Here is a 22743-nt window from a genome sequence, read left to right on the forward strand (position 1 = left end):
ACGTTTTTGCACTGCTAATTCCAACCTCCACAATGTCGCCGATCATCCCATAGCTCGTCTCAAAACGTCCCTATCTCAAATCCTGCGCACAGTTTCAGACAGGTTATCCTCAAACGGCGGTGAAGGTACAAGATATACATCGACAACTGTTGTTATTCGTCGTGAATGACCAATTTGGCCAACAACGTCACCAGAATGACGTGATCCTGGCTCCCCCCTGCTGGATCCCGATCCTGGAGACAATCTGGTCCTCACGTACTTCCAGAGAATCCGGGGCCCATCGAGTGTGGCCCCGATGCTCCCCGATCCTCGCTCTCTAACTGGTGAACCCGCAGCCTCCCGTCCCTGGATCACTCCCGCGGAACTAGGCGCTCTAGTTCGTCTTGGGTGATCACATCATCCGATGGCGCGATCGCCGTCAGCGAGCATACCGGATGTGCTCTGTAATCATCCAGGTCTTCGATTCTGGGTTTGACTCAGCTCTTGCAGGTCCACAGAATGTTCCACTTGCTGTCGTGATTGCTGATGTCTATATAAATGTTGTGGGCTCCCCCGGGTTTTCGAGTTTAAACTTTTCTTTATCAATCGTATAAACTTTCACCTGACGACTCCGCCCCCTCGATAATACCTTGTACATTCGCATGATGGCACCATCACTGGAAGAGCCAATTACCCCTTCCGCCGCGGGCACATTGTACTTCCTACCAAGGCCGACGCTGGCGATAACAAGTTCGGCTACGTGCCCGGACGGACTGTAGTCCAGCAACACGTCAATTATGAACATGAAGATCTTCTGCCCTCGTTTCCGGATATCCACTGGGACCCTCTTGAAGAAGTGCCTTATAACGATCGTGGCCTTCGGGGAGATCCCAAATTCCGCAATCTTCTCCGGGACGCGACGGCCGTGTTCGACTACAATCCCAAGATTGGCACGGAGATCCACGGTGTTGATCTAAGTAAGCTAAGTGAGGCCCAGAAGGACGATCTGGCTCGTCTTGTGGCATACCGTGGTGTCGTCTTCTTCCGTGATCAGCACAACCTCGACATTGATGCTCAAAGAGAATTGGGCCGGCACTTTGGACCCCTTCACAAGGTAAGCTAACCGCTCAATTAATCAAGTCATGATGGTGAAAACTAACTTGCAAACCAGCATGCCACTACCTCGGTTCCTCGTCGAAAGGGTCTCGAGGATGTCCATGTCGTCTACACTGGTGATGGTGCTGGTGACAACCGAGCACTGTTCAGCCCAAGCTTCCTGTGGCACTCAGACGTGACCTACGAGCTGCAGCCTCCTTCTTATACTATGCTTAAGGTGCTCACAGGTCCACCTCGTGGTGGCGGTGGCGACACTCTCTGGTCGTCCCAGTATGCCGCCTACGACATTCTATCTCCAGGCATGCAGACCTATCTAAAGGGCCTGACTGCCCTGCACTCCGCAGACATGCAGGCGAATGACTCCCGGGCACTTGGTCGCCCCGTTCGCCGCGACCCCGTCACTACAGAGCATCCCCTCATCCGCACAAACCCCGTCACCGGCTGGAACAGCCTGTTCTTCAACCCTGGCTTTGTGACCAAGATCGTTGGTATCCCCAAAGGCGAGAGCGATGCCATCATTGCCTACCTGACGGATGTTGTTGCCACCACCCAAGAGGCTCATGCTCGATTCCAATGGAATGTGGGTGACGTTGCTATCTGGGATAACCGCACTACCAACCACAGCGCCACATACGGCTTTACTCCTCACCGTAGACATGCTGTGCGTGTCGCGGCTCAGGCGGAGCGTCCTATTTTAGAGGCCTCAGGCAAGTCACAGGAAGAGGAACTCAATGCGTTGTATGGTCTGCCAGCAGTCAATAAGGATGGTTCTCGCCAGTCCAACTACAATGACTGAAGGATTATGATCATGTTTTCGGCGTTTGTTTCTTCCCTACGGTTATTTGAGCGTTATCAAATACCTAATTAGCGTTGGCAAAACTTGAAAGCGGTTTTTTATTATGCGAGCGAACCTGCAGATTTACTTGGCGCAATCTACAAATTTACTGGATCAATCTTACATTCTTTCAATCCCCTTAAAGTTGGAATATACCTAATACAGTGCCCTCTCTCAGCTGTATCATCAAACTTTGAGCTCATCATGTGATAATTGCTACTAGTATAGCTCTCGAACTAGAAGAAGTTGAAGTTCCAGCTCCCACCGCCGTTGGAGTAAAGACCCTACGGCTAGTTGAAAGAGAGCTCAGAATCATACTAGTAGAGCTCTCCCCGTTCACTGATATCAACTTGAAGATGCATCTAGTCACCGCTGGCGTCTCCGAACTGTCTGGCTAATCAGATACTCGCTCTGGGAATATATGCTTCCAAGCCCGAGGTGCGTTTCCTCCAATTGCCAAAATGAGAAGCATTCAAGTACTATAACGCATGCCCCAGACCTGAGTGGATGGGACATCCCTCGTCTCCATCAAGATTTTGTTTATGGTACATGGCCTGCTCATCTTGCCATACAACACAGCACCATGTTAAAGCCCGGGAATTCTCTAGGTGATTTTGTGGGAAAGGCAAAGCTAGCTAATTTACCTGGGCATAGGACCTCATGAATCTCTAAATTTCCTGACTCCGTCCTCGAGTCCCCTGCTCGCACTTGCTATTTTCCGCTCTCGAAAAAGCAGCCGCCCATTCTATGCCGTCCATACTCATCACCTACCATCGCCCAGGGCCTTGTCGACCTACCTCTCCGCCAATCAGGCTTCTAATCAAGAAGTCAGCACCTCAGCACAAAAGGCGATGGCCAAAGTACAGCGTGGCAAGGGAGAGGGTAGAGCTCTGGAGTCGGGGCACACGGAGCCAATTATCGCGGAGTCCGAGACGGACAGCGAAACGCTCAAGGAGACGTTCAGGTGTTTGTTCGGGCTTCCCTCCTGTCATATCCAGTTTTGGGCCTTATTCATGATTTGCAACTAAATGGCAGCGTAACGCGGATTCATTGTGTTCAAAGAGACAAGGCTCGAGAGGATGCCGATTCAGAGAGCCTCAAGCCAAGCACGTAGACCACGGAAGCCAAATTTGATCGTGATTAGCCGACGCAGGGATTTTCCCCCAAGTTACTGATGTATTTCAGAGCTGCACAGCGTGATGGGTCAAAGTTCAGAATTCCACACGAGAAAATATTGCAAACATATATTATACGGAGAGGAGATGGTCATATCGATTACTCAACCGCTTTGACGGCACATTACGTCGCCTCTGCAGTCGTATTGGATTTAAAAATACAGAGTGAACAGAAGAATGCAAGACCCAAGGCCAATCCAGCGCTTTAAAACTCAAAATGCAGATAGATAGCCAGAGTGATGCGCAAGCCAAAGCCAGCCACTTTCACTCGACTCTTGTAGTTTGTGGACTTTTTTTCATGCTTTTTTTTGTCTTGAGATCGTTGGCGCCGAACTCGAGATTCGCTTCGGTATAGTACACGTCACATGCTACCTACCACCTGCTTGCGTTTTACAGCTGATAGGTGGTTGGTGGTATGCGAAAAAAAAGGGGGCAGGGAGGCGAAAAACAAGAGACGACCTGGTGTATACTAGATCATTTATTCGTTGATCTTGGCGAGGATCCTGTTCGAACTGTTAATGATGCTGCAGAATGGATTGGTGAGACGGATCTCAAGGGGTATCGTACTCAGAGTCGCGGTAGAGGGTGTACTCCTCGTCGCCGATCTTAATGGGGCTTCCACCAAACTGAGAGGTGTCGAATTAGTTGGCAATTCTTGGTGAGGGACGGAAAAGCGCCATTGGCATCGCATTCGCAATGCGCATGCGGCGAATGACGCCGAGAAGGATCAGACGTACCTGGGGAACAAGGACCTTGTCACCAGCGGCGACACCCATGGGGATGCGCTTGCCGTCGCGGTCAAGGGCACCGGGGCCAACAGCCAGGACGTTGCCGGCGGACTCGTCCTTGAGGGTGCTCTCAGGGAGGAAGATACCAGAGGCAGTCTTACTCTCAGGCTTGATGCGCTGGACGAGGACGCGGTCCATAAGGGGAGCAAGGCTCTTGACACTGCGGATGAAAGACTGGAAGCATGTATTAGAAAGCGTTCATGGAATAGATCCTCGTGGCCAGGAGTGCGAAACAGCAAAGATGATCGGGGATGCGAAAGGACAGGAAACTCGAATCTTCTGCGATAAAAAGCTCGCGGAAGCGCAGGAGACGGCTTCCCAGGAATGCACGTACCATTGTGATAGGGATTGAGGTTCTTGTGGTCAAGAGTGGTTGATGGGATAGGGAAAGGATGAAGTGTCTGGGGGGAGGAAGATCTGGAGTTCCGCGAGAAATTTCCAGAATGCCAAGACCCGCAGCTCCGAGGACCAACCCAATCGGGTACTCGCGCGAGTTTAATGGACAAACATGCTGCGGCCGTTGGCTGTGGGATGTATATCCTCGGCATAGTCTGCTTGCTTTCAAGCTTTCGAGTTAATTCCTAGCTGCAATTGAAGGTCCTGTAGCTCGCGACAGAACATCGTTCCAGCTAGTTGGAGCTCCGGTTCGCCGAGGCCCAACCGTGTCTAGCGAATCCCGTAGAGCCGGTCATTGGAAATCTTAATTCATCGGTTATTCGCATTCGAACGCCAAAATACCAGTAGCCTTCGTCAAGTAAACTATAGAGCATAAGGACCCAACAACAAGTTTTATACTACCAACGCCTTCCCCGCCCACGCCCTCCATAGTTGCCCCGTTGGTCGTATCCTCCGCCTCCATATCCCATCTGCTGCTGTCCACCTTGACCGAACCCTTGGTTCGGGGGCTGCCCGGGGAACCCTTGCTGGGGGGTCGGAGTCCCGCCAGGCTGTCCACCCATCATGGCCTGTGCACTTTGCATGAACGTCATGGGGTCCATGTTCGCCGGATCCATGCCCTGAGCCATCATGGTTGCCAGCATACCCTGCATCATATCTTGCGACATGTCCGGCATGCCAGGCATGGCGGGCATGGCGGGCATGGCAGGAGGGCCGCTGCCGGGGGCAGGAACTGGAGGACCACCGGGCATTGGCGGCATCCCCATGCCTAAAAATGACTGCATATCATCCATTTGTCGCTTCTGGTCACTAACTTCCTTGCGCACCTCCTGCTGTTTCAGGCAATAGCTAACCCAGGTGAATTCGTCAAAGCCGTAGTTGAAATAATCCGAGATATCAGATCCTGGCCGGCGCCAGGGCTTGTCGTCTGCTGGGAAATCCGCGTCCATATCCGTCGCCATAATGGTCTTCCCTGTCGAGGGGTGTACAGGGTTGGCATTGACATCAATTTTAGATGTGTGAATGGCAGGGTATTCGGACCCAGGCTTCTGGTTTTGGGGCACTAGAGGCTTTGCGGCATCGCCGGTGCCAGGGAGAGGACTTGGAGCATCGTTGCGGGGAATGACAGAAGGGGTGGCGGGTTTGGAGATGACCGATGAGTCGGCTGAGGATGGTCGCTGAGATTCTTGCCTCAAGCTTGCATGTCGTGGGTGGGAGCTTCGTTAAATTAGTCAAAGGTCGCTATGCGCACGGGAGCTTGGGAGCTTACATTTCTGGAGCAGGTGCATCTGCAGGGGCTTCGGTGATGATATTGAAATCGTCCTGTATTGAATTAGCATAATAAGCTTCTTGGGCCAAGCTTAGAGGCGTACATCGTCGTCCTCTTCCTCCTCCTCTTCCTCTTCCATGTCGTCTTCTTGCGGTTGAGCAGGAACTGGCTCATGGACATTATTGGGCGCATGGTTGACATGCACCGTCTCAGTAGGCGCATAGAAATCGTCGTCTTCTCCGTCATCCATTGTGACTGCTTGCAATTCTCTTATCTTTGTTGGTGTAAGGGTGTCGCAACAGACCGAGTTGTAAATGTGAGTGAAGTTTGGATTGTTTGCACCGAAGAAGTAACAAACAAGAACTGTCGTGTTAGTTGCACCAAATCAGAGAGGCAGGGTGTATGTGAATATTAGATTCATGAGATGTGACATATATATCTATGTGATAGAAATCATGTGCAGACATTCACTGTCAAAAACTCAAGGTAACTATCTGTTTGAGAGGTTGGTTACAAGGTCACGTGCATTGATCCATAGACGTCAGTAGTGAATGTTTCTACCAACACGATACTACTTTTTACCCTCCCACTACAGGGTTTTTTTGTCGCATCAACTCCTACAATGGCAGACAAAGGCGACCAAAATGCCAACCCTCGTGGGTTTGCAGGCAAGACTGTCTCTGCAGAGGAGATGCTCAAGTCGCAAACCGTCGGTCTCGTACATTTATCGGATTTTCGCAAGCGGCGCGCAGAGGTCCTGGAGCAGAAAGAGCGCGAGGCACATGATAAATCGCTAGGGCGACTGGGGTCCGGTAATTCAAAAAGCGCGACTCCCTCTACAGGCGATGTAACTGACGGGTATGTTCAAGGGCGCATCCAAGATCCCATCTTCGACTACTGGGCGCGTTGAAGCTAACATGCAGCGCTTTAGATCATCCGCGGCTCCCAGCGATGAGCCTCCAAAGAAGAAAAAGAAAAAGAAGCTTCCCGCGAAAAGCAAGCTCTCTTTCGGCGACGACGCCGACGATGAGGATACAGGCGCAGACTCTGCGGCAACTCCGTCAAGCATATCTCGATCGGGCTCGAAGACTCCCGGCGAAGAGGGGGTAATTCCAGCCTCTACGCGAATAAAAGCGAACCCAAATGCACGACCACCCCCGAAAGCAGTCACAAAGGCCTCGCTTCAATCTGAGGCGCAAGTCCGCGAAACATTGCGCAAGGAATTCCTGGCGATGCAAGAAGCAATCAAGAACACCGAGATTCTGATTCCGTTTGTTTTCTTCGACGGAACACGCATACCGGGTGGATCTGTCAAAGTCAAGAAGGGCGATCCCATTTGGTTATTTTTGGACCGTTGCCGGAAAGTTGGTGCTGAGCTGGGCGTTGGCGGTGGCGGCGACGGAGCTGCTAAGGCGAAGAAGAACAACCGTCGGGAGTGGGCACGAATCAGTGTTGACGACTTGATGTTGGTCCGGGGCGATGTGATCGTACCTCAGGTGAGTTTCTCCGGCTCCGAAGTCTGAAAGGTCTGGCTAACATGGAGTCTAGCATTATGAGTTCTATCATTTCATCGCCAATCAAGTCCCCAGCTTTTCCAAACAGGGCGGCTTGCTGTTCGACTATTCCAACAAGCCTCCTTCAGACAAGCCAAGCGATGACCCTCTGTACAAACCCAACAATGATCAATTAGAGGGTGCAGACAAGGAAGCTGCGGAGACTAAGGTTGTAGATCGCCGCTGGTATGAAAGGAACAAGCACATTTACCCTGCTAGTCTTTGGCTTGAGTACGAGCCCGGGAAAGAGTTTGAGGAAAAGATGACTTCGACACGACGTGATGCTTCTGGCAATACCTTTTTCTTTTAGCGAGTGATTTTGGGTTGATACTCTTGTTTATAGCCCGGCGTTGTGGTAGAAACTCAGAAGTTAGGCAATGCTGACTTGGTCGAAGCGGCCTCCGCTCACACGCGGTCCTTCACCCACACCTCCCACCTTTCTTCAAGTTCGTACCCGTAACTCCAACCCAGCTCTTACGATGGACTTTCACCTCAGATGCAATTCGTTGACGTGCCGAGTGACTTTGAAGGAGAGGGCTGTTGTCACAACTTGCTCGTAAGTCCATCGCGTGTAAGTTCCTCGTTTTCAACCAGCGGCTCGCACTGACGAGGCCAGACACATATTTTGTCTTGGATGCGCAGATGGCCTTGGTCTCTCACATCATACGAATGAGCCCCGTTGTCCAGCTTGTCAAACCACCCTACCCAATCCAGACGATGCCGTGTCGACGATTCTCAATCCAACGGAAGACTACAAAACCAGTGTGTTGAGTGGGCTAGACCCAAATACAATTATGGAATGTGCAAGTCGCGCATTAGCATTCTGGGCATACCAGAGTACTCAAGAGGTGTATGGAAAGACGTTGAAAGCATTATGCATATTGCTCTGACTCAAATTATCAGACTCTACCAGGAATACCTCGGAAAGAGTCTTACGGACAAGTATACTAAGCTCAATGTGCACCTGGACAAGGTCGTCCACAATGCAAATTCAGAGATCTCTGCCTTGCACAGTAAAGTGGCTGGTGTGTTCGCCAACATCGGCCTGATATTGTGTTTTTATTAACACTCTCTTATAGAGATGCAGACGGCTCAGGAACAGCTGCAATCTAAAAACCAGGAACTGGCTGACCTCAACCGCGAGAAGTCCAAGAAACTATCGCAGATGACCAACCTTTACAACCTCTTGAAGGCACGGGCAATGCGGTCTCGCATGGAGATAGCCGCTTCTGACGATGTAACCCAAGCATTAAGAACCCTCAACACAACCACCAGCAAGGAGTCTACCGAATCTATACGCCTACCAAATGCCCCTATGCGTGGTCCTCAGCAACAGTCGATACCTGTGAAGATACCTGTGAAGATACCTGTGAATAGCGAAGGGGTCGAACAACTCCATAGATATCAACGAAGCGCCACAGGGAGCTCTAGGCATGTGAGCAAGACTCCAACGACTCTGTCAAGAGGAGCAGCTCCCCGTTACTCGCTACCAAGTCTTCAAAAAGGTTCGTCGTCTCTCCTTCAGTCTACTTCAAAGCTGACTCGTGGTTTTAGCCGCTCCTCCTGCGAGGCAACAACATCGAACTCGTCTTTCAAATACTGGTCGGGTCGGCACAGCCATATCAGGACTACCTCCTCATGACGAGATTGTAGCGCGGTTTGGAAATTAGCGCACCATTCTGGGGCCTATGCTAGTGACTTATGCCCGTACTCCCCTTGAACCAACGCGCGTGTCTACCTGAATATGTGAAATAGTCAATAGTGTTTAAACATAATATAGAGTCCTCATAGCTCAGACGGAGAGTGTTCTCTGCGGATTCCTGGGGTTCTCCATCCCAGAGTGTCAAATTCGCAATAGGACATGACTTGGGCTTCAACTATGGTTTTAAGCCAGCTACAAATTGAACATCCACAAGCGAATCTCCAGAGCCCCTTTCATTCTGAATTCCTATAGGCCAGATCATCTCTCCATATACTCTCCTTCCGTTGTCATTGGCCGCAATCCGCTTAGAGCCGCACCCGTTCGTCCGAGATTAGATCTCGGTGCAGCGGAAGTCGTCCCAGCCGCGGGCCACTCACACCCGCCATCCTCGCCCTTGCCCATGTCACCTCGTGATCCAGACCCTAGCTTATCCAGCTGATCGGTTCCTGGTGATCTCAATCAGCGGATCTATCCTTTTCATCGGAAATCCGGGGTGCAGGACCCGTTTTCAGGAGCTTGTGTGGAGTCTTTTATAGATCTGTTATTGTTTTACGGTATATTCGGTAACTTTCGTATTTTAAGTTTGCTACTTGCCAGCATCAGTGTATTTCTTTATGAACGAGGACGATTGAAGCCTTGTTCATACGGATGGCATTTTGAGAAGACAGCTAGAGCTTATCGACATAGACAAATGGAGCGCTCCCTTTGGATGGAATGCGAAATAGAACCAATCTTCAAGGGGTTAGCGCGTTTGAAGAGACAACCACCGCTACGTCGTTGAGCATTTCAGATGAAGCAATCTGGGAAGGTCTACTGCGCCGGGAGGGGACAAATAATTTAGAATGTAGTGGGAGTTTATTTCATCTGATATTATCCGCTGGGACATCACCTCTATCCCTGGGGTGAACATAAAAGGAAATCTAATCATGTACGTCGGCACCAAACCAGTCTTTTTCGTCCGGGTAGGATTAAACGCCATACCCTCGACCAGTGAAACGGGACAGACCCGAGGCTCGAGAAACGAAACCTCACAAAGGCATCCCGCCAAATATCATATCATGCCATGCATTATACCACACAAAACCCATGCAACAGGGTAGGAGGAGAGACGCTGCAACAAAAAGAAGAAAACAAACTGTCAAAAGCAAGAGACACCGGCATTAAAGAAGACAAATCCAATCATCACATCTATGCGCCGAATTCCTTGATGTCGGTCTGCTTGCCCTGCAGGGCGAGGGGAACGATACCAGAAACGTGCATCTCGGGGCCGTAGACGTGCATGTCCAGACCGAGCTCGACACCAGCGGCCTTAATGTTCTTAAGACCCTCCTGGTAGTTAGGACCGGCACGACGGACCCAGATCTGGACCTTGTGCTCGTTAAGGACGGGGGCAACGTCACGCAGAGCGCGGATGACACCCTTGAAAGTGCTGGCAACGTTGGTGAAGTTGGCAATACCACCACCGATGAAGAGGACCTTGCCCTCGGGGTGGGTAGGAGCGCGCAGCATCAGGTCGAGGACAGTGCGGGCGTAGTTGTAGGTCTGGGCCTCGGAGGGAGCACCGGGAGTACTCACCGTAATTGGCGAGCTCACTGACGAAGCCAGCGGAGGCAATGGCATCGGCATAGACGACGGAGGCACCACCACCAGCAACCAGGGTCCAGACACGGCCCTCGGCGTTCAGGACGGTCAGCTTGAGGGACGCACCGGTCTTGGCGTCCATGTCCGAGATGTACTTTTCCTCCTTGGTCATCTCACGACCGAAGGGGGCGGGGAACTCCATCGGCGGACCAGCGTCGATGTTGACCTTGCCGTCGGCAGGAGCGACAGCAGTCAGACCCAGAGCAGCGGGGCTACGAGCAATAGCCCACTTGGTGCCACACTCGAACTCAGCGGTCTGGTCAAGCTTGGCAGCCAGATCGAGGAAGTGCACATCGGCAGAGGTGGCATCGGCGTTGGGGATGACCACCAGAGGATTGATCTCGAGGTAGGTGAACTGGCAGTCGACATAGACGGCGTACAGGCGGGAGATGAAGTCCACCAGGACATTGTGGATACCCTTAGGGACGTTGGGCAGGAGCTCAGCCGCCAGAGTCTCGTTGGAGGGGAAGTCCTTGAGCTGGACAGGAATGAGAATCTTCTTGGCCTTAGCATCGACATCGCCAACGTCAACACCACCCTCATCAGTGAAGAGGATCCAGTCTCCCTAAAAGCCAAAGTTAGCACAATGAAGCTCCAATCGAGGATCCTGAGAAGTCAATTGTCTGCATACCTCACGGACGGAGTTGATGTTGATGTAGTACTCAGTCTCCTGCGGGTGTGGCACAAAAGGCTCGACGAGGAAGTGACGCAGAACACCAGTGACGGTCTCAACTTGGACGTCCTTGGCGGCACGAGCCTCAATCCACTCACGAGCCTCAGCCCAGGTCTTGTTCAGAGCCAGAAGACCGCTCTTGCCACGACGCTTGATCAATTGATCGGGCTTTGCGACAAACTTGGCGCCGGGGGTGAGGAGCCAAGGGTAGGTGATCTCCGCCTGGTCGAGGACATCCTTGGGGGCCTTGTCATCCGGGAAGTCCAGCGAGGCGAGACGAGCAGGAGGGTTGTGTGTGGAGGAAGGAGGCAAAGGAGTAGGCTTGATCACAGGAGCACGAGTAAGGTGGTAGTTGAGGATGGCCTTACCATCGGCCTCGTAAATGGATTTGGCGGACATGATGTGTGTGTGAAATGTGTAGAATGTGTAGGAGAGATGAGGAGCGGAATTGATCGAAGATAGAGAAAAGAGAGGAGGATATTTTTTTTTTCTGGGAGAGCTCTTTTCCAGGGGTCGGAACAAGACTAGAATATGCAGCGTACAGCGCAGTAAAAAAAAATGTGCTGGAGATTACAGCGTAGACGTGGTTTCGGCGTTGGATGCGGGGCGAATCATATTGACCGCTATTGAGAATTCGTAGTTAAGGTGGGAAAGGTGGGGGGGTTAAGGTCAGCTCTTGTTGGGGATGGATACCTGTACTGCAGTGTTCAGGCAATCGAGGGGGCCTAGCTTCCCGTTACGTATTGTAATTCCAGCTTGGCGGGTTTTCTGTTGGGTGTTGGACACCGCCGGATCCGATCAGCCCAGGCGCATGGGAAGATTTTGAAGGGCGTTGAGCAAAGTCCTGGCTGGCTTTTTGGATGCTGAGGGCAAAGTACATGCATTGAAGAGTTTAGAACGTGTAAAAGCAGAGTAGTGCCTACAGAACACTACGTTATACCAATTGACTAGTTTTACCTGAATCTGCAACTCCCTGGCAAGCCTCTCTACCGCTACGACGAGTCCGGGGTAAAGTGCATGGACCCGAAGATCAGGCCTGCTCTGGAGGAGCACCGAAGCAGCCAGCAGCACAGAGGCGGATAGATTACGGTATTACAGCTGTCAGGCGATCCTCACAACGGTGGGTCGTAGTGGGGCAGTACAGGCCGTACCTGGTATTTGTGAGTCTGTTGAGCAATTTCTGGATGGATTTTCTGGGACGAGCTGTACACCGTATCTACGAGTCTCTCCTGCTTATTCGCCATCTTTTCTCTCCTCCCTACCTCCCTTTTTTCTTCCTTCCATCTATTTCCAAGGTTCTCATTGAAGCGGGTGTTTGCACAAATAGTAAGTCCTCCATCATCCCTACGTCTAACTTTTCTACCCCTCTCCTCTTAATTTCCTTCGAATTCCTCCCTAACAATCCTTTGACTTGACAGATTCATCATGCCCTCCACTTCTCTGTCGGCCGCCGCTGGCGGTAATGCCAACGACAACATCACCCGTTTCGAACCTCCTAGCCGCGTCCTCTCACCCCTCAACCACGCCCTCTTCCACAACAAGACACGATGCTTCGTATAGTAAGTTAGCCTCCGGCCATCCGATTGCAATTGAAGTCCAAGGATGCTAACTGGAACAGTGGCATGCAACCACGAGCCGTGCAGGGCATGCTCGACTTTGACTTCATTTGCAAGCGCTCCACCCCCTCTGTAGCCGGTATCATCTACACTTTCGGCGGTCAATTCGTCAGCAAGATGTACTGGGGTACCAGCGAGACCCTCCCTCCCCGTCTACCAGGACGTCGAGAAGGCCATTGCTAAGCACCCCGATGTCGACACCGTTGTCAACTTCGCCTCTTCCCGTTCCGTCTACCAGTCCACCATGGAGTTGATGCAATTCCCCCAGATTCGCTCAATTGCCATCATTGCCGAGGGTGTCCCCGAGCGTGTAAGTTTGGAATTTATTCGAGGTTTTAGAGTAAAAGCATCAGACTGACAATTGCCTTTTTCTAGCGTGCTCGTGAGATCCTGGTTACTGCCAAGGAGAAGGGTATCACTATCATCGGCCCCGCCACCGTCGGTGGTATCAAGCCTGGTGCTTTCAAGATCGGTAACACTGGTGGTATGATGGACAACATCGTTGCCTCCAAGCTCTACCGCAAGGGGTCCGTTGGTTACGTCTCCAAGTCTGGTGGTATGTCCAACGAGTTGAACAACATCATCTCCCAGAACACCGACGGTGTCTATGAGGGTGTTGCTATCGGTGGTGACCGTTACCCCGGTACGACTTTCATTGACCACTTGCTTCGTTACCAGAACGAGCCCGAGTGCAAGATCCTTGTTCTGCTCGGTGAGGTCGGTGGTGTTGAGGAGTACCGTGTGATCGAGGCTATCAAGAACGGCACTATCACCAAGCCCATTGTGGCCTGGGCTATCGGCACTTGCGCCAGCATGTTCAAGACTGAGGTTCAATTCGGCCACGCCGGTGCCTCTGCTAACTCTCAGCTCGAGACTGCCGTTTACAAGAACAAGGCTATGCGTGAGGCCGGCATCCACGTCCCCGACACCTTCGAGGAACTGCCCCACGTCCTGAAGGCTGTCTACGATGCTGAGGTCCAGAAGGGCAACATCGTCCCTGCCGCCGAGCCTGTCGTCCCCAAGATCCCCATTGACTACTCTTGGGCCCAGGAGCTTGGTCTTGTCCGTAAGCCGGCTGCTTTCATCTCCACCATTCCGACGACCGTGGCCAGGAGCTGCTGTACGCCGGTATGCCCATCTCTGATGTCTTCCGTGAGGACATTGGTATTGGCGGTGTCATGTCTCTTCTGTGGTTCCGTCGCCGTCTGCCTCGCTACGCTAGCAAGTTCTTGGAGATGGTGCTCATGCTTACGGCTGACCACGGTCCCGCCGTGTCTGGTGCTATGAACACGATCATCACTACCCGTGCCGGCAAGGACCTGATCTCTGCTCTGGTCTCCGGTCTCTTGACCATTGGCTCTCGCTTTGGTGGTGCGCTGGACGGTGCCGCTGAGGAGTTCACCAAGGCCTTCGACAAGGGTCTCAGCCCCCGTGACTTCGTCGACATCATGCGCAAGGAGAACAAGCTGATCCCCGGTATCGGCCACAAGGTCAAGTCCCGTAACAACCCCGATCTCCGTGTCGAGCTCGTCAAGGAGTTCGCGAAGAAGCATTTCCCTTCTACCAAGCTGCTCGACTACGCCATTGCGGTCGAGACTGTCACCACCTCCAAGAAGGACAACCTGATCCTGAACGTTGACGGCTGTGTTGCTGTCTGCTTCGTTGACCTGCTCCGCAACTGTGGTGCCTTCTCCGGCGAGGAGGTCGAGGACTACATGCGCATGGGTGTCCTCAACGGTCTGTTCGTTCTGGGTCGCAGCATCGGTCTGATCGCCCACTACCTCGACCAGAAGCGCCTGCGCACTGGGTTGTACCGCCACCCATGGGACGACATCACCTACCTTCTCCCCACCCTGCAGAAGGGTGGTGCGGAAGGCCGTGTCGAGGTCAGCATGTGATTTCCCTTTTCATGATTAGCAGCGCCGTCCGCTGGTGGCATAAAGACCGTCCTGATCGGAAGGATGGCGGAGTTTGGATGGTTAATCCTTTTTGTTTTACCCTATTTTATTTTATTTCTCTATTGTCCAAAGCAGTTTCTGCGCGTGTTTCCCCAACGCCTGATGCGATTGCCCGCGGCTGGGGCTCTAGTCCCGATGTACAGGGGGCAGATGTGGATGCCGCCGGGGATGGAAAACGGTGCTATGCCCGACTACGGTTCTGATTTAATTGTTTAGATGACTAGATCTCCCTAGGGACTTAATGAACGTACCCTTGCATGATGAATATACACCATGATAGCTTGACTTTGCCTCTTTTCCAAAGTTTCTCTTCAGTACTCCTTTTGGTTCAACTAGTCCTGTCGCAGGAAAAGCCTATGTGGTTCCAAGGATTAATCGACCAAAGAACTCCACGAAGCCTTCGAGCCCTCGAAGTGAGCCAGTGGACGATTGTTATATTGACAGATCCAGAATATATATAGAGGATCTACCCTGCACCAAGGCTACGGCTCGGACAGATGAGACTTGAGAAATGCAGAGTCCCTCTGCCTGATGATCACAGGTAAAGTCTCATGGTCAATATTGAAGGTTTCGGATTTCGAGCGCATGAATGTTAGATTCGTCTCCGGATCGGTGGAACAGCAAAGCTACCAGTACTTGCTGCTCCGTTTAGCGAAAACAGGCAAGACCTCGGATCTATCCTAAAAGGGACGAAGGTGTTTTTGCAGGTTCTCATTCCGTTCATTCTACAATTGCCGCGATGGAGTTGAGCCAGCATGCTTCTTGAAAAACATGGGAGACGTCGATAGGGCCCATGCAATAATTATTACTTGAGTAGTAAGGAAAATTGTCTTGGAAAGAAACTTGCCGTTCAAAGTGAACCATTGAGCAAGAACATGACACGACTAGCGTGGCAGCAACGACTCACATCTTCATATCTTAAGCAAAAAGTTCTTAGCAAATCCCCTTGCGCTGCGCATGACACCTCTTCACTGACTCCCGCTAGGCAACCTGTACGTTCACTCTCTCCGACCCAAGCAGTATATCCTTATGCAAAACCTGGAACTCTACGTAGGTGTCGTAGGGGATCATCTCAACACGGTAGCTTATTTTCTTCGACCACACACCTGTGTGTCCACAATAATCTGTGAAGCAATCACGGATCAGATTCTGATCAATTTTGATTTGGCAGATTCTCTTCACATGGCGTGTATATGTGGAGGGTGCTTTTTCCTTGCTACACGCATAGATTGCCTCGTGTCTCCACTGGCAGGGGCTACTTGCGGGGCTTAGCCTGCGCCAACCGTAGCTGAGGGAACTTTTCCCGGACATGAGGTCTCCCTAAGCCTGGAATTAATAAGACATGCAGGGAATAAAGCACAGCGGGCGCTGACCTTGCGTAGGTACCATTTCATCTGGTCTTTTGCCACATATTGGCCTTCGAGGCAGTCCCATACCTTGTCCTGCTGCCGATGGATACTTTTATCAAATGGGACTTGAGTGTAGATCATCCCAAGGCTTTGATTCGCAAGGATCTTTCGGGAAAGTGAAGTACTGCGTGGAGTCAATTTGGCCTCATGGCCGGGACTGACATTTTGAGAGTCAAGAGACTTCTCAGTCTCAACGGGTTTCTCCCCCACACTAGCTTTCTCCACGTCAAAGGCTGATTCCTGAAGGTGAAGGTATTTTTCAGTGTCAATATCTCGATTCAGTCCAGCAATTTGCCCAGCCTTCTTGAACTTGAGCTTTTCCAATAATCTCATTATCGTACAGCGAGATGAACGTAGATTGTCACCGGACCTTGCCATGATGGGCGTGCCCGAATACACAATCCTCGTGGAATAATTGTCGGTGACAGTTTCTAAATCTTGCCCGCCGCTCATGGTGGTCAATGGACTTTCTGTTCAGGCTCTCGAAAGTCGTGATAGGAAAGAGACGAAGAAAGGAAGGTCGGGTAGCTTTGGAGAAAGAAGCGAAATTATGTGTTGGGCATTTAGAAATTGAATAATATCCCACAGTGGATATCTCCGTCAAACAAGGTAGTCGGATTGCCTTTGTAGTCTAAAAGAGTGCCCGGAGCTTTCCAAAGGATGACGAGTATATTATACGGACTGACGGCCATGCTCGGCGTAATATGCTTTATCATGCAACGGTCCCAGACGGCTGGAAACCCCTTTTACATGGCTGATAAGCTCCGGTCCCTGAAAGAGTCTCCCATAACCCAATTGAGCCCAGTAAATCTAGGCTTTGTACCCCTTGTCTCTTTATTTGTAGATTCTCACCATCAAGTAACGACGTGTAGATCTAATAGCCTAATAGATCAGCGCCCACGCTTATCGGCTTATCTTATCTAATCGCGCACCGCGACTCCATTTTCTCCCGCGATGGCCCTAACGACTTTGTCCACAAAGCACACGCCATGGTTCGCCTGAAAAACCGTTACCTTCTCCTCGACATCCTCTACCCAGAGCCGGAAACATGGCCTCCCAAGTCCAAATCTTCTACGGCGTCTCCCCAATTAGCCATTCATGCCCCGACCTCTGACGCGCTCTCCCCCGGTCTTCTGGCAAAGATGATTCGCGAAGAGGTCGCCGAACTATACGGTGACTGGGGAGTTGGAAGGCTGGGCGGCGCAGCTGCCACTGGAATCAATGGTGCGTACAAGTCTCGAATCTCCACTCCAGTTGCTTTCCGACGAGTGTGGATCGACATCAAAGTAAGTACTAACGGCGGGTCGACGTGTTAGTGAAATACCTTTCTCCTGCAACTTCCACAGCCATCATCCGGTGCCCTCGTGCCTCTTTTCGCCTTGTCTGGTCCGCACTAACATACATGTCCCATGTGCCAGCCCCGGGCCCAGCAGGGAAGAAAGTCACGGGCGGGAAGGAACGCCCATGTGTGTTCAGAGTACTGCGGGTATCAGGGACCATGCGCAAGGCCGAGGAAGAAGCAATTCGGCGGGCAAGGAGAGAAATTGTCCGCGCCCGAGGTGTTGCGGAGTCAAGCGTGCTGGGAGATCTGATTTCGGGGGCTTCTGACCCCGCTGTTCCAACCCTGAATCCTGCTACCGTGAAAACAATCGTGGATGAAAGTGAAGATGAGGAAATGTTGGATGATGAGGATGATTGAATATGGTCTTTTGAGCGACCTTTGTACCATTAATGATACCCTGTTGAATTGCGATAAGTGCGCTATTATACATCTAAGGATGGGCATGTTCCCCTTAATATCAGGCCTTGCGCCGGACCTTGACGCCGCTATCTGGAAGAGGTCCTTTCCAGTTCGCCAAATCCTCGTCCTCATCAAGGTCATCAGGATCCCCAGCTGTAGCTGCCTTCTCTGCCTCGTTCCGTGCCTGCGCTTCGGCCTCTAATTCCTGGTGTTCAAGCTCGTCATACTCGTCCTTTGCATCAAGCCATCTCTCTTGCACATCCCGCACATCCGTTATGCCCAAGCCTTCTCGAACGGCAACCTGCCATACGGTGTCATTAGCTCCTTCTGCAGGGCCAAATGCGTATCCGGATGCCCGATCGATGGCTCGAAGAAGACTCATCATGCTCTTTTTGTCCTCCACCGCCAGCGTCTCAAATGCTACGAGGCCAAACTCCTCGACCAGGTCGATTATGGCGGTGTTCAAAGCACCAAACTTGTTATGCGCAAGCCTTGAAGACTCGGCTTCGAGATGGGGAAGAAGATATGATAAATCTTGGACTTCAGTGTAGAATTCAAGGTTGAACGGGAGATCATTGTAGTTGGAGAGGTTGTCGATTTTGGTGAGGACGTTCAGATGCGGGAGATCAAGCTGTAGCATGGCGCGAAGGGAGAGGAGAAGAGCAGATATATACATGGATGGAAGAGTGAGGGCGTAGGAATCAACGAGGTGAATGACTATGAGCTAAAGACACAGTTAGCATAAGCTTTGGAAGACATCGACATGAGAATAGACGAACTCGATAGCCTAGTTTCTGGATTCTGAAAAAGATATTTCGCAAAGAGGAATGGTGTGTGAATAGCTCGACTTGGCCAGGGCAGTCGAATAGAACATAGTCCTCTGTATGTAAATTAGCTTGAAAGAACGACAGTCATGCTGGGATTGTGACGGACCTCCCAGCTCCTTCAGGCCTTCCTCTAACCATGCGTAATTCTCTTCGAGCTCTTCAAGAGCATACAACGTAGCCCCATTTGGGCCCAGCTTATCTTCATCCATAATTTCCTCCAACGTGACTAAGTCCCGTACGTCCAGCGCACATGGGTATGAAGTCTTGTCGTTGGCGGGGTCCAAATTCACGACGGAGCATTTTCGGCCAATAGCCCCCAGAAATTGGTGCATGCCATTACAATATGTTGATTTGCCTGCACCAGGAGGCCCAATGACAAGTTGTGCGAAGGGCATGCGGGGCAGAATGTTAAGAGACAATCGTTCAAAGGAAGACCGACGGGGTGACGGCACCTTTTTTTTTTATCAGGCCGCGCGGGGAACAGGCGGAATGTTCTGGCAATAAATGCGGCTGCTTCAAGCTTCAGCCGCGCCGAACGAACCTTGCTTCCCCAAGTGCTGCGCTCTTCGTTCGCGATGTCGTCCAGTAGGTACTCACTAAGATCTGATAGAATGCCTCTCTTCTAACTATCCCAAGATCAATTCAATGTGGCCTCGCCGCCGACGGACGCTATCACCGCGTTGAAATTCTCCCCCGATCCGGAGTCCACTCGCATTGCGGTGTCGTCATGGGACAAGAATGTTTACCTTTACGATCTACGCGACGAGAACGGTGAAGTGGGAGAAGGTAAGCTTCTCCAGAAGTTTGAGCACCGAGCACCCGTCCTCGATCTCTGCTTCGGCCAAAATGAAAATGAGGTCTTCACCGCAGGATTAGATTGGGATGTGCGCAAGTGAGTATCCCGATCACAAGTGCGAAGAAGCCCGAATTGGACGGTGTAAGCTAACAGACTGCTAATGTTCTAGAATCGATCTTAATACGTCCACCCAGACTGTCCTCAGCACCCATGACCAACCCGTGCGACACGTCGTCTACAGTCCCGAACACAACATCGTCATCTCGTCCTCATGGGACTCGACCCTCCATGTCCACCGCCTGGATGATGGCCCTGATTCTGAACCCGTGCCAGCAACTGTGCCCCTCCCTTCGAAGCCCTTCGCTATCTCGCTCACCCCGACCAAGCTCGTCGTTGGAATGGCTTCACGCGCATTCAACATTTACGATCTCAAGGCGCTCGCCCTTCTCACCGCTCAATCCGACAGCACCAGCACCAATGGCACCCGAGTCGAGGTTGAGCCCTGGCAGCGGCGCGAAAGCAGCCTGAAGTTCATGACCCGAGCTGTGGCCTGCATGCCCGATGATCTAGGCTACGCCATGTCCAGCATCGAAGGCCGAGTGGCCGTTGAATGGTTCGACCCATCGCCCGAGTCGCAGGCACGCAAGTACGCATTCAAGTGCCACCGCCAAACCGACGAAGCGGAGGATACCGACATTGTCTATCCTGTCAATGCGCTTGCTTTCCACCCTGTTCACGGAACTTTTGCCTCCGGCGGTGGAGACGGGGTTGTCGCGCTGTGGGATGGTATCACGAAGCGACGTATTCGCCTCTATCCTAAGTATTCCTCCAGTATTGCAGCGATCGGTTTCAGTGGTAATGGCAAGTACATGGCTATCGGTGTGAGCCCCGGATTCGAGAATGGAGAAGAGGACCTAGAGGGGATGGCCGAGGGAGCCGTGCAGGTCTTTGTTCGCAAGCTGAGTGAGACTGAGGCTAAGGGTAAGGGTCCCAAGTAGAGCCCCCCAAGTAGAGCCCCCCCCGAAAAAAAAAGATGGATCTCTCGCCGGCCTATTCAGGTCTTTCTTTGATACCACCATGCCAGATGTAATGATTCGATGAAAAATACCAAGTTTTACAATGTATTCCTTCATTTCTACGGTGCCCGTGCTCTTTTTATTTTCAAACATATCTTTCTCCTGGGCAAAGCGCCCAAGTCTGGTATCACTCATGGCTTTATGTGTCCTCAATTCAATGCAATCAATTAGTTCCGAACAAAATCCCCCCCCCCCGAAATCGACACCCTGTTCATTCCCCTTCAATCGCTGGCCGTGCGCGATGAAACAGATCCATCAGGCATACCGAAGTACGCCGCAACTGGTCGCTGACCACCGACACCACCGGCGGCGGCCGCCTGGGGGGCCAGTCAGGCCCGAGAAAATACCAACCTCGAGCACACCAACAATCTCGACGATGCGGCGAGCCAAGGTGTTAACTTCCCAAACACCCTCAATGCCCTCGCCGGTCTTTCCGGCAGCAACATCCGCCTTGGTGAGGAGCTGTGGGAACGGCGCATCGATGATGAAGAAGTCTTGGTCGGTCTTCCGGGGGCCCTGCTTCTCATCTGCCATGGTGCGGATTACAGGGTTGGTACTACCCAGCTCCTTGAGCTTGGTCAGGACGCGGTATGCGGCGATAGGGGCAACCTCGATAGGAACGTATTTCCAATTGGTAAGGAGGCGCGACTGAAGCTTGCGAGAGTCTGGGATTGTTCAAAAAGCGATTTGATTAGAAGGGTACCATGGGGGGAGGTTGGCATTTCAGATGGAGGGAGAAAAAGAAAAAGAAGGGTCCTACCAGCTACGACAATAAACTCCTTTGCCTGCATGGCTACGATCTTCTCCTGGAACAAGCAGGCGCCGCCGCCCTTGATGCAGTTTAGTTCATCGTCAACCTCGTCCGCTCCGTCAAAAGCCACATCGAGGATCGTGCCCGCGGGGATAGAATCAAACTCGACAGCCGTCAAGCCCGCCTTGACAATGAGCTGGCGGGACTGATAACCGGTTGGGACGAAGCGGGTCGCAGAGGTATCAACACCAAGTTCCTTGATAGCCTCGACTACGTAAACCACGGTGGTGCCACTGCCGATCCCGACCCAGCGGGCCTCGTGGGGGTAGTGGTTTGCGACTGCGGCCTTTGCTGCGGCGCGCTTAGCGGCTTCAACGTCGGACATGCCGGATTGGAAACGAGGGCGTAGGTGGGGTTGCAGTGGGCGAGGCCTAAGATGGGGGATCGGACAAAAGGCGGGTACGACGGGACAAGAGCGAAGAGCAAGGCAGGGCCTGGGGGAGCAGAGGAACTTGAAGTACATGGATGAAGATCGAGGGCTTTTGAACTTGAAATCCCGCTTTTCGTCGATTCCCGCCGAGTGGGGGGGGTCTGCACCACCGCGTCATTCCCGTTAGTGGGGTTCGGGCTTGCCTTCTTACACCGAGGGGAACTAAATCAGAGGTGATGATCGACCTTGGCGAGGCCATTCCATTGAGGGTTGTCTGGAGCAAATAGCACACTATTACTGGTAGGTAATCATACTCGCGTGGGATTAGTACTGGTAGCGCACAAGGCGGCAGTAGATTGCATTCTGTATAGAAAGGAGTGCCGAACTTCCACCGTGACCAGGCAGCAATTGCATAGAAGCTCTACTACATCCTGGCATCTATTGGACTCGCACCAGTAGATCCCTTATGAGTATTGGTTAGGCAGTGAGGTGACGGGCTGTAGTTTCTTCTGCGACGTCATGCACATAGCAATGCCTTTGATCTCCTGCTGGCTGATGCAACGGAACGACCGGCACGTACTACAAGATACTTAGCATTAGTATAGAGTGCTGCTTGAAAATCAAAATGTTCGCTACGACCTATCAGATAGCAGAAACCCGCATGCAGTAACTACTGAGTCTCAAGTGAAATGCTTGCTATGGTCCTTAGTACACTTGAAGGCGGGGTTGTCGGATCCACGATGGTATACACGCCAGATCGGGCAAGTAGCAGCACCAGATTACAATGGCTGTCAAGTAAAGATCATGTGTAACGGAGCAGAAGGCCACCAAGATGGAGGAGTTTGAATACTAAACACGGCTGGCAATTCTTGACTGACTAGTTGAGGATCTATATCCTTCAGTGTTCTAGTTCCCATCCACGGCCTTGGCGATCAGGCAGGCAACCTGGCGCTGTATTAGTCAAACTCCACTCAGACATCAACAACACCTCGCCATCACCACACAGGTCTA

The 22743-nt window shown here is 51.9% G+C and overlaps 13 protein-coding genes across 13 annotated transcripts; 7 read left to right on the forward strand and 6 right to left on the reverse strand.

Annotated features, from left to right (window-relative positions):
• Positions 1 to 295: 295 nt before the first annotated feature.
• On the forward strand, positions 296 to 1891 carry N7468_003701 (TauD/TfdA dioxygenase family protein; the record flags this gene model as incomplete). Its single annotated transcript, XM_058472998.1, has 3 exons — positions 296 to 376; positions 710 to 1093; positions 1151 to 1891. 3 exons carry the CDS (start codon positions 296 to 298, stop codon positions 1889 to 1891), a joined length of 1206 nt encoding a protein of 401 aa, XP_058332001.1.
• Positions 1892 to 3583: 1692 nt separating this feature from the next.
• N7468_003702 (GroES family chaperonin) lies at positions 3584 to 4230 on the reverse strand (the record flags this gene model as incomplete). The annotated part of the gene is made up of 4 exons (XM_058472999.1): positions 3584 to 3608; positions 3673 to 3731; positions 3843 to 4067; positions 4228 to 4230. The coding sequence occupies 4 exons, from the start codon at positions 4228 to 4230 to the stop codon at positions 3584 to 3586; spliced, it is 312 nt and encodes a 103-aa protein (XP_058332002.1).
• Positions 4231 to 4687: 457 nt separating this feature from the next.
• Positions 4688 to 5809, reverse strand: fip1 (cleavage polyadenylation factor subunit FIP1; the record flags this gene model as incomplete). Its single annotated transcript, XM_058473000.1, has 3 exons — positions 4688 to 5507; positions 5560 to 5612; positions 5663 to 5809. The coding sequence occupies 3 exons, from the start codon at positions 5807 to 5809 to the stop codon at positions 4688 to 4690; spliced, it is 1020 nt and encodes a 339-aa protein (XP_058332003.1).
• A 372-nt stretch (positions 5810 to 6181) lies between these two features.
• On the forward strand, positions 6182 to 7422 carry N7468_003704 (FAM50/XAP5 family protein; the record flags this gene model as incomplete). Its single annotated transcript, XM_058473001.1, has 3 exons — positions 6182 to 6417; positions 6491 to 7055; positions 7108 to 7422. The coding sequence occupies 3 exons, from the start codon at positions 6182 to 6184 to the stop codon at positions 7420 to 7422; spliced, it is 1116 nt and encodes a 371-aa protein (XP_058332004.1).
• A 186-nt stretch (positions 7423 to 7608) lies between these two features.
• Positions 7609 to 7883, forward strand: N7468_003705 (uncharacterized protein; the record flags this gene model as incomplete). Its single annotated transcript, XM_058473002.1, has 2 exons — positions 7609 to 7668; positions 7689 to 7883. The coding sequence occupies 2 exons, from the start codon at positions 7609 to 7611 to the stop codon at positions 7881 to 7883; spliced, it is 255 nt and encodes an 84-aa protein (XP_058332005.1).
• A 23-nt stretch (positions 7884 to 7906) lies between these two features.
• Positions 7907 to 8782, forward strand: N7468_003706 (uncharacterized protein; the record flags this gene model as incomplete). Its single annotated transcript, XM_058473003.1, has 4 exons — positions 7907 to 7962; positions 8016 to 8137; positions 8192 to 8617; positions 8667 to 8782. 4 exons carry the CDS (start codon positions 7907 to 7909, stop codon positions 8780 to 8782), a joined length of 720 nt encoding a protein of 239 aa, XP_058332006.1.
• A 1220-nt stretch (positions 8783 to 10002) lies between these two features.
• Positions 10003 to 11527, reverse strand: aclA (putative ATP citrate lyase subunit (Acl); the record flags this gene model as incomplete). The annotated part of the gene is made up of 3 exons (XM_058473004.1): positions 10003 to 10362; positions 10412 to 11020; positions 11087 to 11527. 3 exons carry the CDS (start codon positions 11525 to 11527, stop codon positions 10003 to 10005), a joined length of 1410 nt encoding a protein of 469 aa, XP_058332007.1.
• Positions 11528 to 12553: 1026 nt separating this feature from the next.
• Positions 12554 to 14642, forward strand: N7468_003708 (uncharacterized protein; the record flags this gene model as incomplete). The annotated part of the gene is made up of 5 exons (XM_058473005.1): positions 12554 to 12687; positions 12747 to 12823; positions 12879 to 13054; positions 13120 to 13806; positions 13857 to 14642. 5 exons carry the CDS (start codon positions 12554 to 12556, stop codon positions 14640 to 14642), a joined length of 1860 nt encoding a protein of 619 aa, XP_058332008.1.
• A 1328-nt stretch (positions 14643 to 15970) lies between these two features.
• Positions 15971 to 16444, reverse strand: N7468_003709 (uncharacterized protein; the record flags this gene model as incomplete). Its single annotated transcript, XM_058473006.1, has 1 exon — positions 15971 to 16444. The coding sequence occupies one exon, from the start codon at positions 16442 to 16444 to the stop codon at positions 15971 to 15973; it is 474 nt and encodes a 157-aa protein (XP_058332009.1).
• Positions 16445 to 17100: 656 nt separating this feature from the next.
• On the forward strand, positions 17101 to 17810 carry N7468_003710 (Rpp14/Pop5 family protein; the record flags this gene model as incomplete). Its single annotated transcript, XM_058473007.1, has 2 exons — positions 17101 to 17335; positions 17428 to 17810. 2 exons carry the CDS (start codon positions 17101 to 17103, stop codon positions 17808 to 17810), a joined length of 618 nt encoding a protein of 205 aa, XP_058332010.1.
• A 100-nt stretch (positions 17811 to 17910) lies between these two features.
• On the reverse strand, positions 17911 to 19074 carry N7468_003711 (GTPase GPN2; the record flags this gene model as incomplete). The annotated part of the gene is made up of 3 exons (XM_058473008.1): positions 17911 to 18576; positions 18632 to 18732; positions 18786 to 19074. The coding sequence occupies 3 exons, from the start codon at positions 19072 to 19074 to the stop codon at positions 17911 to 17913; spliced, it is 1056 nt and encodes a 351-aa protein (XP_058332011.1).
• A 180-nt stretch (positions 19075 to 19254) lies between these two features.
• On the forward strand, positions 19255 to 20473 carry N7468_003712 (WD40 repeat domain-containing protein; the record flags this gene model as incomplete). Its single annotated transcript, XM_058473009.1, has 3 exons — positions 19255 to 19264; positions 19316 to 19571; positions 19645 to 20473. The coding sequence occupies 3 exons, from the start codon at positions 19255 to 19257 to the stop codon at positions 20471 to 20473; spliced, it is 1095 nt and encodes a 364-aa protein (XP_058332012.1).
• A 344-nt stretch (positions 20474 to 20817) lies between these two features.
• On the reverse strand, positions 20818 to 21825 carry N7468_003713 (ribose-5-phosphate isomerase RKI1; the record flags this gene model as incomplete). The annotated part of the gene is made up of 3 exons (XM_058473010.1): positions 20818 to 20868; positions 20918 to 21216; positions 21312 to 21825. Coding segments are annotated over 3 exons (864 nt in total), but the record flags the coding sequence as incomplete, so codon positions are not given.
• Positions 21826 to 22743: the final 918 nt, after the last annotated feature.

This window comes from Penicillium chermesinum (genome assembly GCF_028974085.1).
Source record: "Penicillium chermesinum strain IBT 19713 chromosome Unknown utg000003l:1.0-5111272.0:1.0-5115320.0, whole genome shotgun sequence".
Lineage (NCBI taxonomy): Eukaryota > Fungi > Ascomycota > Eurotiomycetes > Eurotiales > Aspergillaceae > Penicillium > Penicillium chermesinum.